General features: G+C 37.9%; 1 protein-coding gene across 1 annotated transcript in view; it reads left to right on the top strand.

Moving 5' to 3' along the window:
• LOC150087082 (protein O-mannosyl-transferase TMTC1-like) overlaps window positions 1-16051 on the top strand; it is a 189063-nt gene that overhangs the window by 67023 nt on the left and 105989 nt on the right. The window contains exon 2 of the mRNA XM_090371806.1: window positions 11152-11329. Within this exon, the coding sequence (XP_090227932.1) occupies window positions 11152-11329 (178 nt within the window). The remainder of the gene's footprint in view (window positions 1-11151; window positions 11330-16051) is intronic.

The raw sequence follows: 16051 nt of genomic DNA, 5'->3' as shown, positions 1-16051 counted from the left end.
CTTTTTCACTTAAAAGTTGATCATACCAGGGACTGTAGTTTAATGCTATTAAGGGACATGGGAAATCAGCGCGTACTGCAGGTGCTCTGCGTAACATGAGACCTGTTAACGAAACAAGATCGACATTGGAATAAAGGTCGAAGGTTGCGCAGGAACGAGAAGAATGAATGATTCCATGGATTGTGAGAAGCGGGTGGATTTGATGAATGGCGCCACCAAGTTCTCATAGTTGAAAAAATTCAGGAATATGAAAGCGATGATGATCATTGAGTATGACTCAGAACCACGCTGCAGATGGCATCAGCCCAATTCTATATTTTTAGTGGAGCATCAAATGATACAGGACAGAGATGACTCTTGAGAGAATGCCGTCGAATATAAATAAGCTATTTGGTAGGGAGGGGAGAGCAAAGGGAACTGCTGTGTTTCCACTGCTTTTCAGCCGCATGGTCAGCGCTTCATTTTTTTAGCATGTCGCGTGACCAATATTACAGCTAAGTTAGGACCGATGCATCGATCTCTGGTAGCGTTAAACAAAGCGAAAAGTGTATCGAGAATTTAGTTTTAATCTCACGTATTTCGAATTGGCCCTGCATGCCCTATAAGCAATGCCAATTATATTTATTTCTATCGCTCAACATTTTTAGATTCACTGGAGTTTTGTGAGCTTCGGTTATTTGGTAGTTTGTTTACTTTTTGGATTAATTTCCTTTGCAGATGAAACAGTTTGGTAGTTCTTCTTTTGCCTTGTAAGATTCTTTTTTTTTTCCCCTTTTGTTGTTGTTGAAGAAAGATATTCATTGTGAAGTTAGTAAAAAGCGGAAAAGGTTGTTGTTCGGAGTTCTGCCAACGGTGGCTTTGCATAGAGGTGAGAATTGTGTCGCTGACGATTTTCTTCGTTATTAAAATCAGTTTTTAACAGTTTATTTGAAAAAGATGATGACACGCATAAGTTAGTTTGAATTGTTCAGAAAACGTTGGTTTTACAGTAACATTTGTTTGGAAAAGAAGATTACGTTATCTTAAGTTAGAGTCTAATTTGCAACAGGATATATTAATGTATTTTGTCTAGTTTTTGGTGTTTTTTCTTGGAGTGTCTTGTGAATTTCAATCGCAGTCATTGTGATTGCAATTCTGAAAGGAAATAAAGATTATAGGCACTTAACATTTAAGTAATGGTGCGTACATCTTTAACAAATTCATCTTTATATACAATTTTATTTTACAGTGCTGACTACCTGTTGTATTTCACGATCTATTTTCTTGTTTTACGAGACAAAAAACTCAAATATCCCATTAAAAACATTCAATTTTGGCAAAAGGTCGACTAAATTAGATTTACCGGTGTCAAACCAGCTTATAAAAGTTCCTCCCTTCACGATTAAAATTCAAGCCTTTTTCTACAAAGTGTGAAATGACAGATAGAGTAATAAGTAATTCCAGATCCCCCCCCCCCAACAGTGCTTATAATCTTAAATCACTATCATCTTATTCCAATTTTGATATTAGACACTCACTGGTTATTGGAAGTTTAATGGCGCATCAGCATCTAAGGCTACCGTGCGCCTTAGACACTTAAGACAAGGACTGAGATGTGCCTTGAAAGGTCATGACTTAAGTAAAGCTAAAATATGTTGTGAGCAAGACATATGTGAGTCTATGTAATGTAAATAAAAGAAGTACACTAATTAACGTAATTTTGGGTAATTTCGGTAATTAATTAAATTTAAATGGAAATAAATTGCACCTACACAAGCCTTAAACCAAATCAATCAGGCCTAAATACAGACGGTCGATGATTCCGAAACACCTAGATACCATTTTGACTATCTGTATTCAAGCTTGATTTATATGGTTTAAGGCCCTGTCTAGATGCAACTCAACTCCACTTTAAAGTTTAATAAACTTAACCAATTATCCAAAAATAAGCGAGTTAGTGTATCTCATTTATTTATGAAACTATAGTACGTAATAAAAAATTGCAGGTCAGTTTTCAAATATTCAAAATATCTGCACAGATTATCAAGCAACCTAAATGGAATAATTAGAGGAGATCTGCTTGCTCCACCTCTTTGGCAAATAAATTTCTGTACATGAATGTTTTAGAACATTCGTTAGAAACCTTCTGTGCATTTCTGAGCAAGGAAGATCGTATAGAAACAACCAAATATTAATAGGCAAAGGCTGGAGAAATGGGGATACAAAACCTTCAATCGCATTTATCTTAAAAAAATAATAATAATATCGCTGTACTGTTTCTTGGTCTCGAGAATTTTGACGCATCAAAGGCCATGGTGCGCCTGTGCTTATGGTACTCCACTTCGTAAGGTTTGAAGTTCTCGATATCCTTGAACAGTCGATTTTCATTTTGTGCGGGCTTTCTTTGAGAGAGTTTCTAATGAAACACACTAGAAACTCTTGTACCTCTGCGAAAAACTGTCATCGCCTGGTTCAATCAATTAATTTTAATCAAAATTTATTGATTTAACTTTCATGCGTCAAGATGAAAAATTTTACGAACGGAACCTAGTCGGGATAAAATAACAGAAACTATTTCACGCGTCCATGACATAACACTACCAAGCTGTATGACGAACCGGAACAGCGTTCGACACCCCTGTCCATTCCGAGCTGTAAATTTAATTCTGATTAAAATCAATCTTTATTCCTCGTCAGTACGTTTCGAATGATATCTTTCTTATGGATACAAAACTACAGGACAATAGGGAATGCAAGATCTTGAACAAACATCGAGGTTGTTTGTGTTTGTTCAAGGATTTTACAGGATCTTGGCCATAATCCTCCCAAAAAACAAGTGTAAAACTTATTTTTGAAGCGTATTCAGTCGTGTATCGTTTGATATATGGGCTTTCGCCATGCCATGGCCGAATTAGTCGGTCTCAGACAGGTTTCATGGTGTTTTTGTTTCTATTGGAAACATGGGTTCAGTTTTTATTAATTGATTTTACAACGCACCACCATCTTCGGCTATGCTTTAACAGCCTGTTATGTCTGTAGAACTAGATGTTCAGATTTCTGTATTTGGCGTGCTGAAAAATCCAGAATAACTGACGAAAAAATCCTTATTTGTCTGCCTGGCATCGGCTAATTACAGCCCCGATTGAAAAAGCCGTTAATAATTCCTTCAAACTCTGACCTCTAGACGAATGACAAACCCGCTATACTGTCACGGTAGGAACCAAAGTTCCATCTACCCCCCAAATATTTCTACTGTTAGCTATTATCAGGAAAAATAATTTCGTTTCAATAAAAAAAAAAAATACGCATAAATGACCAAATGCACTTTTCTAGTTTCATAAACCTTGATTTTATCGTTCACTTATTCAGAAACACCATAAATAAGAGGAAAACATCTGAAATCAGAGCCTGATTTGCTATTACATCGTTCAAAAGGTACATAAACGAACTTAAGTTCCTATTTATGCTTAGATATCGATTATTGCTTCCTGTCGCGCCATCTAGCGTTCTATAACAGAAAGTAAAAAGAAAATTTCCAAAACAATATTTATTATAACCATATATTGATTCAAAATCCCGCTGCTGTAATTGGTGAATTATGCTTTCAGTATGTTTAGCAATTAAATCCAATCTCACTGTGTTCTCCTTTCGCCGTAACACAATACGTACACATAAAAAAAAATAAAAAAAATGTATTTCTGTTCCGTTTCTGAGCACGCAATGTAAGTTGGCAATTCACCAAGAAAAACAGAACACGCTCTAGTTCTTGTACAGTTGTACAAAACTCAAACTGCCAAGTTTCGGTGATTATTAGATAATTGCCAACTTTGCGAACAATCTCACTTGTACAGTTGAATATCCATAAAATTTAATGTTACTTCGAGTCCGTCCTAGTAGTACATAATGTTGGAGACTATCACAAAGTTTCATTCTGTCCCTATTTGCAACAGGTTCTTTTTTCACGCTTAAAATTCTGAATATTATAAACATTACTGAAACATAACATTTTCAACGCTGAACTCCCAACAGTTGGATAATGAGTTTTCGACATTAAAGATTTAAAAAGCCATACCTGGTGCTAAATCAAGTGAACAGGTTTATTCGATGACCATTTCTACTGTTTCGCTGCAGATTCAAAAATAACATCAAAAAAAAAGTTTTTTTAAGTTTTTGATGTTATTTAGCATCAAAAATTGCGTAATACGCAGTTTTTAATGGTATATATTTTGATGGGCATGATACGATATTCAATAAATAATAAAAAAGGGTGCCTATAATTACAGTGTGATAATAGTCCGAAAAAAGTGGAAATCAAAAGTGTAAATTTGAAATAAAAGTAGAAATTATTACAATCAGCCAGCGTGTAAATCAGATTTTAAGTCCTGCCATTCAGAATTTATTTAAACTGTAATTAAAAACTTTGATTTTCTTATTTTAAGTAGTGCAATACCGAGGAAACTCGTTGTGAAGGCATCGTGTGCACTGTATGAGATTTAGTATGTATGATGTATGGCATTACAAATACAAAAAAAATATATTTACTCTTCCACTTGCTTTCAAAACGCACAGATTGCCGTGAAAAAAAAGTCCTTTATTTACAAATAAAATCGTCCAAAAATACTTCAAACAGATTCTGACGGAAATTTGAAAAAGTTAACACATAAATGTTTTGTTGAATTTAGTTTCAATAGCTGGAAACGCAAATAAATATTTTGCAGCTCCTCTTCAAAAATGCATATTTTATTTCTATTTCCGAATGGAGTTAAAATTAATTTTTCTTAACGACCTTAGCGTTCTTTCATACGCGATTAACACAAAAAAAAAAACAAACAAACAAACGAGTTTAAGGTCTGGGTTCTTATCCGTTTATTGATTAGAGAACTGAAATACTCTAGCTTCTAAGTCCCACCACAACCATGACAGCGTAGAAAAATTAGATACATTCGAAATTAGAAGCAGACGTCATCAAAAGATTAAAACGGGTAAAAACCGAAATAAAATAATCCACTCAGTGCACGAGTAGGTAGTAATTAGCTAAATCCAGAGCTGCATTAATACTTCGGTTTTTGCGCACGGTCCTTGATTAGAACGAAATATTATTTTCATTAAGTTAAACAGAAAGAGAAACTGCAAGCCTATAATTGATGCTTATCTTTGCGAAAGATGAAAATTATGTCCTCTGTCACTGATGATTGAGAATTGCCTTAGCTTTTGTTTTTGTTGCTGTTGTTTGTTTGTTTGTTTGTTTGTTTTTTTTTGATGGTAAAACGCAACATAATTTTTAAAGGAACAAAATAAGAAATAAGAACAAAACAAACTGAAATACAATCACCATCTTCCACACATTGAGGAAAAAGCCTGCATTCGAATTTTGGGAAGCCGAGAAGACTTTCTATGGGCTTTTTTTCTTTCCATACAGTGACCGAGTTAGTCGGTCTCGGGTGAGATGGTCTGAAAGCTAGAAAAAACTGGATATTCGGAGTGGGAACCCTTAATATGAATATAAACATGAGTAGTACGTAGTAATGAAGCTGTCTGCCTGTTCTGTTTCTGTGCTGAGTTGTAGATTTCAACTCTAGAGCAGAAAAAAAGAACTGTCGCTGTTTAACAGCTTTACAATTTCACTACGATTTACTCCACATAACCAACTACTACGAACTACTGTACAAATTCTCAAAGCACGCATATCTGAACCGGAAATATGATGACCGTGCGGACATAGGTTTTCCCTTTTCCGTCCGGAAGGAAAGCGTCCAATCTCAGCAGACATTTCGCAGACGAAGTTCTGAATGGTATGATGCTGATCGTTGCAGAAAACGAACTTTGAAAATAAATGGTATTGTTAGGCTCTTTTGGCTCGCAAAAACGCGAGTCTTATGGTCCGAAAAATGCGGTAATCGGAATGAGCAGCGTGGCACGACTGACAATTTAACTGGAGTTACTCCACACTCGAAAATGATATACATCATTAACACAGTGATTTTGAATTCTGCGAACTGAATTTTTATTCAGAAGTTAATTAAAACTTTCACCCACTATTTCTCAGTACTGTGAACTTAATGCGCCACACAACATTCCAGTTATAAATTATCCGGCCATTTCTCCAATATCCTAAAATAGGTAATTCCATCAATCAATCCTTTCATTCACTTTTAGCATGACATCGTTAATGTACACTAACATTTTTATTTTACTATGGGTTCTACACCGTAATCTATCAATTTTCCCCAAAGCGTCGTTACAGCCGTGAATTAATATTAGAAGAGGGATATCACATTTCTAATTTGGTCTTTAATAAACTATTTATAAAAAAGGAAGATGGTGAAAGAATAATTTTCCCATGATCTCTGCAGTAATATACGCTTCTGTGCAAGATTTTTTAAACAGCGTATGACTGAAGAGTAAAATTCTATTAAATTATCGATAGTTTAAAATATTTTAAACTTTGTGTACCTTTTACTATACCATGATTTCATAACCAAATTAAAATTTCGCCAATGCAGCAAGTAATTTAAAAATTTTCGGAACTTATTTTGTATTGAAAGGCCTAGGTTCAAGTCCTGTCGATGGAGGGATTCGAACACATCGAGTCCTTTTCAGATGGGATCAAGTGAATCTTATAGAAGTTTAGAATGTCTTGTAGAATAATTCTGGATTTTCATCCCGAATACAAATAAACGGGCTTAAGAACACGCTCAAGGTACACATAGTAGGATATTTGTATGTGTACATTTGACTATACACATACATCCTATATGTACGTGTACAGTATGTGTACCATGAGCGTACACATACATCCTATATGTGTGTACGCTCAAGGCATGTGTGCGCTGATGCAATATGGCCTCAGTCCGTTGAGGCAATCTAAAATAACTCCATTCTACAACGTAGTTTAAAGAAGAAGCACTATTTAGGCTGTGGTAAGAATTTGCCAGTGAATACTGTTCTACATCTTTTGTTGAAAATGCGCTCTACTTTTCTCAATGAAAGGATCAGAGCAAGCTGAATTCCCAACACCGGAAAAGGCCTAGCGATTCGCTCTCTCAATGTGTGTGAAGAAACGAAGGCTACTCACAAAGCAAAGCATTTTCACCAAATGGCTACAGAGACACCATGGTGCCAGACAAGCAACAAAAATCCCCCTGTATTCTCCGTATTATCATATATATTACATTTCTATACACAAGTAAAAAGAAATGGTGATGAAGGTTTAAACTGCAGGCAGCATCTAAAACATTCCCTATTATTTCGCTACAGAAATAAAGTAACGTCACCGAAAATAGCGTGGTTCCATAACAGCGTTACAGAAATAGGGTGTGACAAAACGCGCTCACACTTAAAATATTCAGTTAAACAAAAATTAATACGATTTTTATCCTGGTTACCGGATCGATTGGGGGTCTTCAAAAATACGATTTTTGCGAGTTCCTTTAATTAACCATTTAACACATGTAATCAGCATAATTAAAGCACCCGTTGCCATATGGGTCACACTTTTTGATTGACTTGGAAGACCCCTAGTGAGCTATTTTTGTCGCGCTTTGTTTCTCTGACCATCTCTAAGCGCGTGATCAAAGAACTAAATTCACTTAATTACTTTAGGTTTATCTTTTTCTGAATATTTCTTCCTGATTGCAAATACACCTCAAATTTGGTGAAAATGCCTATTTTCTTCAGCTATGTGTTTTCATTTGGACTCCTAAATCTGCCGGGATAAAAATATTTGGAGCAGAGGGGAGTATTACTTTAGGAAAACTGTTTCATTTTAACAGAATCACAGAATAATCACAGACATGGCCCTTTACACAGATATGGAAACAATTTTCTTCCAGTCATATCTATGAAAAAAACTCTTCATCCACCGTTTTGCTGGACAACTCCCCCATTTACTAATATTCCCTCCTCAGTAGCTGTTCCAGATAGATCCGGTGCCTTCCTATTCTTTCATGCAATTTATGGACTTTTCCATCTTTTTTTTTGAATCCTGTTATCATCAACCTTGTTGATGATAACAAGATTCAGTACAGATATCAAAACGTTTGTCAGTTTAAGTTCTTTGACGGATTTCTAGTTGAGTAATACGTCTGCAGTGAATGACTGACTGGGAGAACTCCGTGAAGGCAGCATAATGTTGTTTTTCAAGAAGGAGTAGATGTTCGTTGTGCCTTTGAAGTCTTTGGATTTTGAATATTCGTACGTGATGTGGTCCCAACTTTCGTGGTCACCATAGGAACATAGCGGATTGCTCTCTATTCCTAAGGCTGTCTAAGCTTTTGCTTGAACGGTCCATGCCCAGTCTTTAAAAAAAAAGAAAACAGTTGGTAGAAATTTCTTAATTACTAGTCCTTTGGTAGTATTATCCCATGCTGTCTGCCAAATTCTATGTGGTGGTTCTGATATCCTGCGTCTTTCTTGTTTAGGATCGTCGGCTGGATCCAGAACAATGCCAGCAACTTCTGTAGGGATGTTCTTTTTCAGTCGCTGAAAGAGACCTCTCTTTACCACCTCAAGATATAGGAGCTAGAACTCAGGAGGCTGGGGTTCTTGCCGTTCTGCACATCGTTGAGATGATGAGGAGCATGGCCTTGTAGATAAGCGTTAATGCTCTGTGCTTAAGGCCCCAATCCACCATGCTTATCCTCGTCATTATGGCTATGTCATGTCTAGAATAAAGCTTAGGTACTTGATCACTGTATAAAGTTTGTTGTTGTTGTAGGAGCATCAGCAACCAAGGTCATATTGCTCCTCACATACTGCCTGTAAGGATAGTTCAGAAAATACTAAAAATTGGGAAAAAAAATTAATAACAAACATATGCGATCCTCAATGTTCCCCAAAACGATCTCAGGGGTTGCGCAAATGTTTTCTTACTGATGTTGCGACTCAGAGAAAACAAACTGGATGGAGACGGGTCTTCGGATGAAAAATGGCTGAAAATCGCGACTGCAGCCACATATGCCAATGCCGTCCCCTAGCTGTGTACACTGTCATCATTCGGACGGTATTAAATTAAACCGAAGTCCTTTTTTTGTAAGAACGTGTCATAGTTTGTTAAAACTGTCAACACCCGAGCGCTGTACCATAATTATATAAAATCATAACTTTGTTGCCTCGTGATTTTTTTTACTCTAAAATGCATTGAACTGCATCTATAATAAAACGTATCGAAACATTAATTGATCAGCAGGCATATATTCCACGCTGCGGTTATAAACACACCTGCAGTGTTAGAAAAGCTCTTCGTTGCTAAGCAGCAAACGCAAAAATATTGTAGCTAATGTTAGTCAGAACATTTTGTATTGGGCTAAAGTTGCTGGTGGCAACCAAAGCTCTGCTTGTTATTTCGGAAATATTTTTTGCTATTTTTGTTTTCCCTACCCTCAACCCTACTTCTGTATACTCAACATTTGGCTAAAAAGCAAAAACAAACAAAAAAATTATTAAATGGTGATAAAAAAAGCAATTTATAATGAACTCGAAAGAACAGATTTTAATGAAAACAATTGGCCTGATTTTGGATATTTTTTAGACAAGAACGAATCCATTTCTTTAAGACGAAGTAACCGTAATGCCGTTTAACGTGCTTAGGAAAAAAAAATTAATAAACAGTAGCGTCTTAATTTTTGCATTAAACTCCCCTTGTCTGCTAAAGCCATTTTAATAGTATGCTGATATATACAGCACGCTATCTACGTAGTATGCGACAAACTTGTATGTTTTTTTCGTGATACTTAACATTTGCAATTAACGCATGCGTTACCAGTAGCACTAAAAGTTAATTAGAAAATGCGCCAGGGAAAGGCGTGCTAGAAGTTATTGAGGAACAGCTGCTGATGCTTGTGCAACTTCTGACACGCAGCTTCAGTCATCCAGCCGTGAGCCAGCTTTTCAAATCAAATTTAATAGTATATACACTCACTGCCAAAAAAACTGGAAACTTTTTCAATATCTAGTAGGGCCACCCTTTTTCCGAATTACAATTGGCATGGATTCCACGAGACTCTGAGAGATTCTAGCTCCAGATTTAACCATTCTTCCATCAGGATATTAGATGTTGAATTATGGGCGGTGGAGAACTGTGAAGCCGAACTGCCCTTTCCAATAAATCCCAGATATTCTCAACTGGATTCAAGGTTTGGAGAATTAAGCGACTATGGTAGATCTCGAAAATCTTGAGAACGTTCCTCGAACCATTCAGGTACATTTTTTGCACAGGGGATAGTTGCGTGGTCGTCTTGAAAAAGTCCATCGCAATCCCGATAAAATAAAGCTTTTCAGTTGGCTCGATACCACAGAAAGATTGGAGGAACACGGCCGTCTAACAGTATGGATGGAACCCGTGTGTACCAACAGAACATACTCCATACCACGATACTACCTCCCTCCAGCAGCTTGGATGGTAGACACGAATCAGTCTGGGTGCATGGCTTCACAAACACTTTCACCCTATTCAGCGTACAGTATTTTGCCTGATATCAAGGGACTTATGATCATACGATGCGTGTGACAACTTACATTTGCATACAGTACGTTTAATTACTTTCTGATGCTGAAAAAAGGTTTTCTAATGTTTTGGACAGTGAATGTAATTGCATACTGCATTAGACTGATCAGAAAAAGAATCGAGCGAATCAAGATCTGATTAAATAGTACGATGTTAAACATTAACAAGAACATTTAATTTTTTTAAAGGCAAATTATTAAGTAGTAAATTTATTAAGTTAGTTCATCTGGATAAAGAAATTATCACCTTTTTAAAGACACCAGTATCTGCGCTGCATACTAAGATCTGATATCCGAAATATTTAAATAATTCGAATAGAAGCAAAGTCCATTGGGTTTAAATATTAGGAAGCATCATAGTATGCGTTACCACGGTGCTTCATTTGTAAAGCTGAAATAGTTCAATTGTCTGTTGCTAGGCAACAACTTGCCCTAATCCATTAAGCCAGTGGATCGAACGCCCAGTGTCTACTGTTAGGGAACAAAACTTTCTTTCTGGCAACTCAAAGTTAAAGTATGCAATATCGATGTGTTAAGGCGGCATTAGCATTTATTTTGAAAATCAATTACAGATTTCTTAGACAGGTGGTCGTTAAGATTAAACTCTCTTGAAAATGAAATTCCATGATGGCTGCACTAACTTTTTTTTCTTCTTTTCTTTTCTTCTAGACTCAACGTAACGCTAGGTGGATGGTGTGTCTGGAAGTTTCATATTGTCAACGTACTCCTACATCTGGTGGTCGTACAATTACTAGTTGTTCTCTGTAAAAATGTGTTATTGTGGGACACGGAGCAGACAGTGTACGCAGGCCTTCTTTTTGGAACCCATCCGATTCATACAGAAGCTGTAAGTACCCTTTAATAGTACTCTCACACAGTGATGTAGTGGTAAATGTTAAAAGGTAAGCTCCAATATTTTTGTGGAGGATTCATCCCCAGTTTTCCTAATGGGGGAACGAACTATATTCGTATACATGGTAGTTATAATTAAAGAGAATCATCATGGAAACCTAAAGATTACACAGGGCTGAATTTTGAAATGGACAGGATTCTGACCACGCGGAAATTCAAATTATTATCTTGTTGGCTTTCATAGAGCACGTCTTTAGTTAATATTGGAAATATCGCTTGAGAAGAGGATCTCTTTCACGAAATGGTTTGTATTCCATGATGAACATATTTGAAGTGATAGGAGTTTAAGGAAGAGTCCGTGGTAAAGAACATTGGCCACTTAAGAAGGCTACTGATGAGCTCCCAGTTGCTACGCTCAGTTATGTAGCAAGCCCTCAAAATGCGTCAGCTAGTGCTAGAGTGGATTCACACCAACTTAATATTCATGATCACCTGTTCAGGTGGAAACAGACACTCTTGATCATGAATATTACGAACAGTTCATATCAACGGCAACCTTAACACCCACAATTAACGGATATGGCGGTGTTCTTAAACTTTGAGTAATGGAACACTTTGGAACTGATAAGAAATTGGCTGAACACGGCAATTGATTCGAATAATTCGCACAATGTCAATAATTCAAATTATTAATTACATCGCTAGAATTTATTCATCCTTTTATTCATCCAAAAAGCGAAATGTGGATAATTTATGGTAGAATATTTCTCGGATCAGGTTGGTAATTCTGGCCGAACGGCAGTCGAAAAACAGTGGGATTATCACCAGTATCGTCCTCGAAGTTTCAGTTCCACTGAATGCTTAAAGTGTTAATGAATGGTGCAGTTATTTTCTTCCTTTAAACTCTGCTTCTTTGGGGAGATTTCAGCACCTGCATTTTATTCCTAAAGCAAGAAGTTATTTGGACATAATCGTTCTGTCTCTTACAAATTGTTGACATCGGTGTTCGTCATATTGAATAACTTTATATTCAGCATAACACGCGGCTTGTGTACTGTACCATACTACGATAAAAATACACGTTCAAATATTTCGAATGTGTACTCTGTATTAAACTGCATATAAATTATTCAATTAACTTTCAAATGCTAGAATAAAATAGATATTTAATTGAAGAATCGTTGGAAGTGTTTTGTGCAACAGGACATGAAAATATTACGTGGACTTTATTGCCGAAATCTCCAGCGTTCTTGGCTACAAATTGTTGTCTACACTATTCTAGTGATGTTTTTTTCTTGGTACCTGACAGACACCATTGAGGGCACCATATGTTTCTTAATATTACGATTAGAATATGGATTTCGCTGTATGGCCCCTCTCTCACACATACTATCCAAGGAAACCGAATCTGTCTTCGATATTACACTTTATATATCCAGATCCTCTTTTGCTCCACAAATTCTACCCATGCTAACTAGATGAGGGTGTTTTTCCTTACCAATTAATGTTTTGTGTTTGTATTTACAAATTCTTAATATTTCATCCAAGGGGTCATCATTTCAATGGATTGTCGATTAAAACTGTATATAATGGCTCCACTAGAAGTGATGTCCATTTAAAATATGAATTCCAGCTTTCATTCCAATGAGATTGTACGGTTTTATATTCAAATAACACCTGATAAATGGTGTCGGTACTCTCTTGAACCGTGAGGGAAAGACTTGGGTTCGATTTCCGTTGCCGACAAACTCAAAAATGCTTTTCATTAAAAAAAAAAAAAACACAAGGACGTTTTACGGACTTTGTTTTATAAATTGTATAACCAGAACACAATATACTGATGCTTCGTCACTGAACTGTCTCAACACATCCCAAATAACCCAATTCAATCTGAGTAACACCAACAGTTTGAAACAGTCATTCAAAATTTATAGTTTAAAAACTAAAGTTCTCTTTAGAATGGATAGCGATCACAACAAGAGTTAGAGTAACTCTTCCTAACGAAGTTGGATTAAATGCAGACCAAGTAACAGAAAAATTTTTCAAGTGTCTATTCAGTGATGATCTGTCATCAGCATAACTGTCAGAACGCCATACAACCAGATCACCCGACCAATCTACAGGGGCTGCCCACAGGGATCCGTGCTGGGGCCCCTCTTCTGGAACATCGTCCTAGACGAATTCCTCTCTACCAACCTAACAAACGTCAATACGCAGGCGTATGCAGATGACCTGGTCCTTACCCTGGAAGGAGATAACAGAGCACAGCTTGAAGATATAGAAAATAGAGCACTTGCTACCCTACAGAATTGGTTCAATGAGCACAACCTCCAGATCTCACCGGACAAAACCTTCTCCATACTTCTTAAAGGAACGCTGGATATTCGGAGACCTCCACAACTAAAAATACAGGGCAGAACTGTCAAGCTTGCCACCGAAATGAAGTATCTACGAATCATCCTGGAGAAGAACCTATCCTCATTTGACGTATCTACGTAAAAAGATCCGTAACTTTTTACACTAATAACAGTCTCACGCCGCGACTAAGGATTGAGATATGAACCCTTTCCAATTACTACAGAGACATCTTCATACCAATAATCACATACGCAGCAGGAATCTGGTAGACGAAGGCCATAACAGGGGATATGCATGTGTTGTTGAGGCGGATCCCAGGGTTCGCCCCCATCAGCCGCGGCTGTACATCTCGTGTAGAAGCTTACGCCCAAACTGGCCATTTTTATGTATAGTGTTGGATGTGTCAGTTTAGTGATATGGTATAAGGTATAAGGTATAAGGTATGTTAGTGTCTAACGGCTCCTGGGATTTCTCCCATCTCCGCGGGTGTACATTGTATCGGGGCCAGAGATTTGAAGTGTGTGGGGGTCATGTGCTGTGTATTGTGTTGTGCCCTTTGTTCCTCCGGTCTATTAGCCGCCGAGCCCCTAGTGGGACCCGACGTTACCACACCATGCCACGGGGAGGCTGACCGGGTGTACCACTGTAGCTAGAGTACTCTGGCGGGTCCTGCCAGAGTACTACTATCACATGCTGGACTAACCCAGGGCAAAATACCCGAGAGAGTCCAATTAGGATGAAATAAAAAGGCTATAGAAGGAGAAGTTTGGGAGCTGGAGAGGTAGGAAAGAATGGAAGAGAGGAGGATCAAACAGAGGAACCCTCTAATAGTTAGAAGGTAGAAGAAATAAAGAAAGACTAAAGGAAATAGAGGTGGAGAAGTGGACTGACTTTCATGCTATGGGAAATAATTCCATGGAGGATCCATGCTAGAAGCTAGGATCAGCAAGATTTCTTGAGATATAATTATGTCTAATCTCTTGTACACATTGCTCCAGGAACTTCCTCGGAGAAACAAGTTATTTATTTATTTTATTTTACGAAGGCCATAACAACAGTCAACTACAGAAAGTTTGAAACTATACAACGTGCAATGTTACTGACCATCACCAGGGCGGTGTGCACGGTCAACACCCACGCCATTCAGGTGCTGGCCGGTGTGCTACACCTGGAGCTTGAGGTCGTCGGATGCGGGTTGCTATATCACCTCTCTGAGAGCAAAGCAGTATCAATCATGGATTACACAACAGACCCAGCTACTAAAGCAGAAAAAAAAAAACGCCACCTACGACAAACCTGGCAATCCAGGTGGACCAACTCCGCTAAAGGAGAGATTACGAGAAAGTGCATTCCCGACACTACCAGGGTTTATCCGGAAATGCCAAAACGATTATCCCCTAGGCTCCATGCCACGTTGTTCTTAACCGGCCATGGGCCCATCAAAGGGAAATTACAAGCACTAAGCATTATTGATGACCCCCCCTATGCCACTGTGGTTCCCCGGAAAGCTGGAGCCACTTAATGTATGACTGTGAGCTCTATGAGAACTTAAGATGTACTCTCTTCACCAGAATCCACTATCTTCCAAAAGACTGGGAACAGCACGTCCTTGATAACGCCGAAGACTACATTGCTTTCACTCACTTTGCTCAACAATTGTTCACCCGACGTATGGCGCTTCCACGAACATAAACTTGAAAACTGTACAGTACTCCCCACAACTCAAGACGCAGCGCTTTCAATCACTGACTGGAGCCTCGACTGAGAGAGAAATTCCATTAACGCACAGCGCAAGATAAAGAAACTGACACTCTCGAACCCCATCTGGCGATTTGAACTAGGTGCCTAACTAGTTCCCTTTAAATCCCCTTCCTTAGGCGGGGGGGCAGGATGTATAATATCTTATGGAAGACGGCACCTGAACGAAAGTTCAGCTCCGCCTTTGTACACTGATGGTTACAGAGCACTCTAAAAGGCCAGAAGTGCGTAATGTTATGTTCATGCAGTGTGTGTGTTGTTTAGTTGTTTCTGGCCGTTTTGCCACCAAGCAGGCGATCACCTGGAAAGCCTGCCCAGTGTCCGTCTACACCACGGGGAGATAGGCCACAACTACGCATGAACCTTGGCCAACCTCAACAGTCACGCACTGAATGTCCAAAGCGAGTCTGGAATCATTCAAAAGAACCTCTGTACCAGCAAGCCGACAACAGCGCACGCACACTCATTCCCAGAATGACAGGACAGCAGAAGACAAAGAAATAAAGAGGATAGCATGAAATAAAAAAAATAAATAAATAAATACAAAATAAATAAATAAAATAAAATAAAATAAAATAAAATCTTTATCTATGTCTTTGGC

Source organism: Mastigoproctus giganteus, chromosome 4, assembly GCF_048544385.1.
Source record: "Mastigoproctus giganteus isolate SK-2022 chromosome 4, ASM4854438v1, whole genome shotgun sequence".
NCBI lineage: Eukaryota > Metazoa > Arthropoda > Arachnida > Uropygi > Thelyphonidae > Mastigoproctus > Mastigoproctus giganteus.
This window is presented reverse-complemented; position numbering and strand designations above follow the sequence as displayed.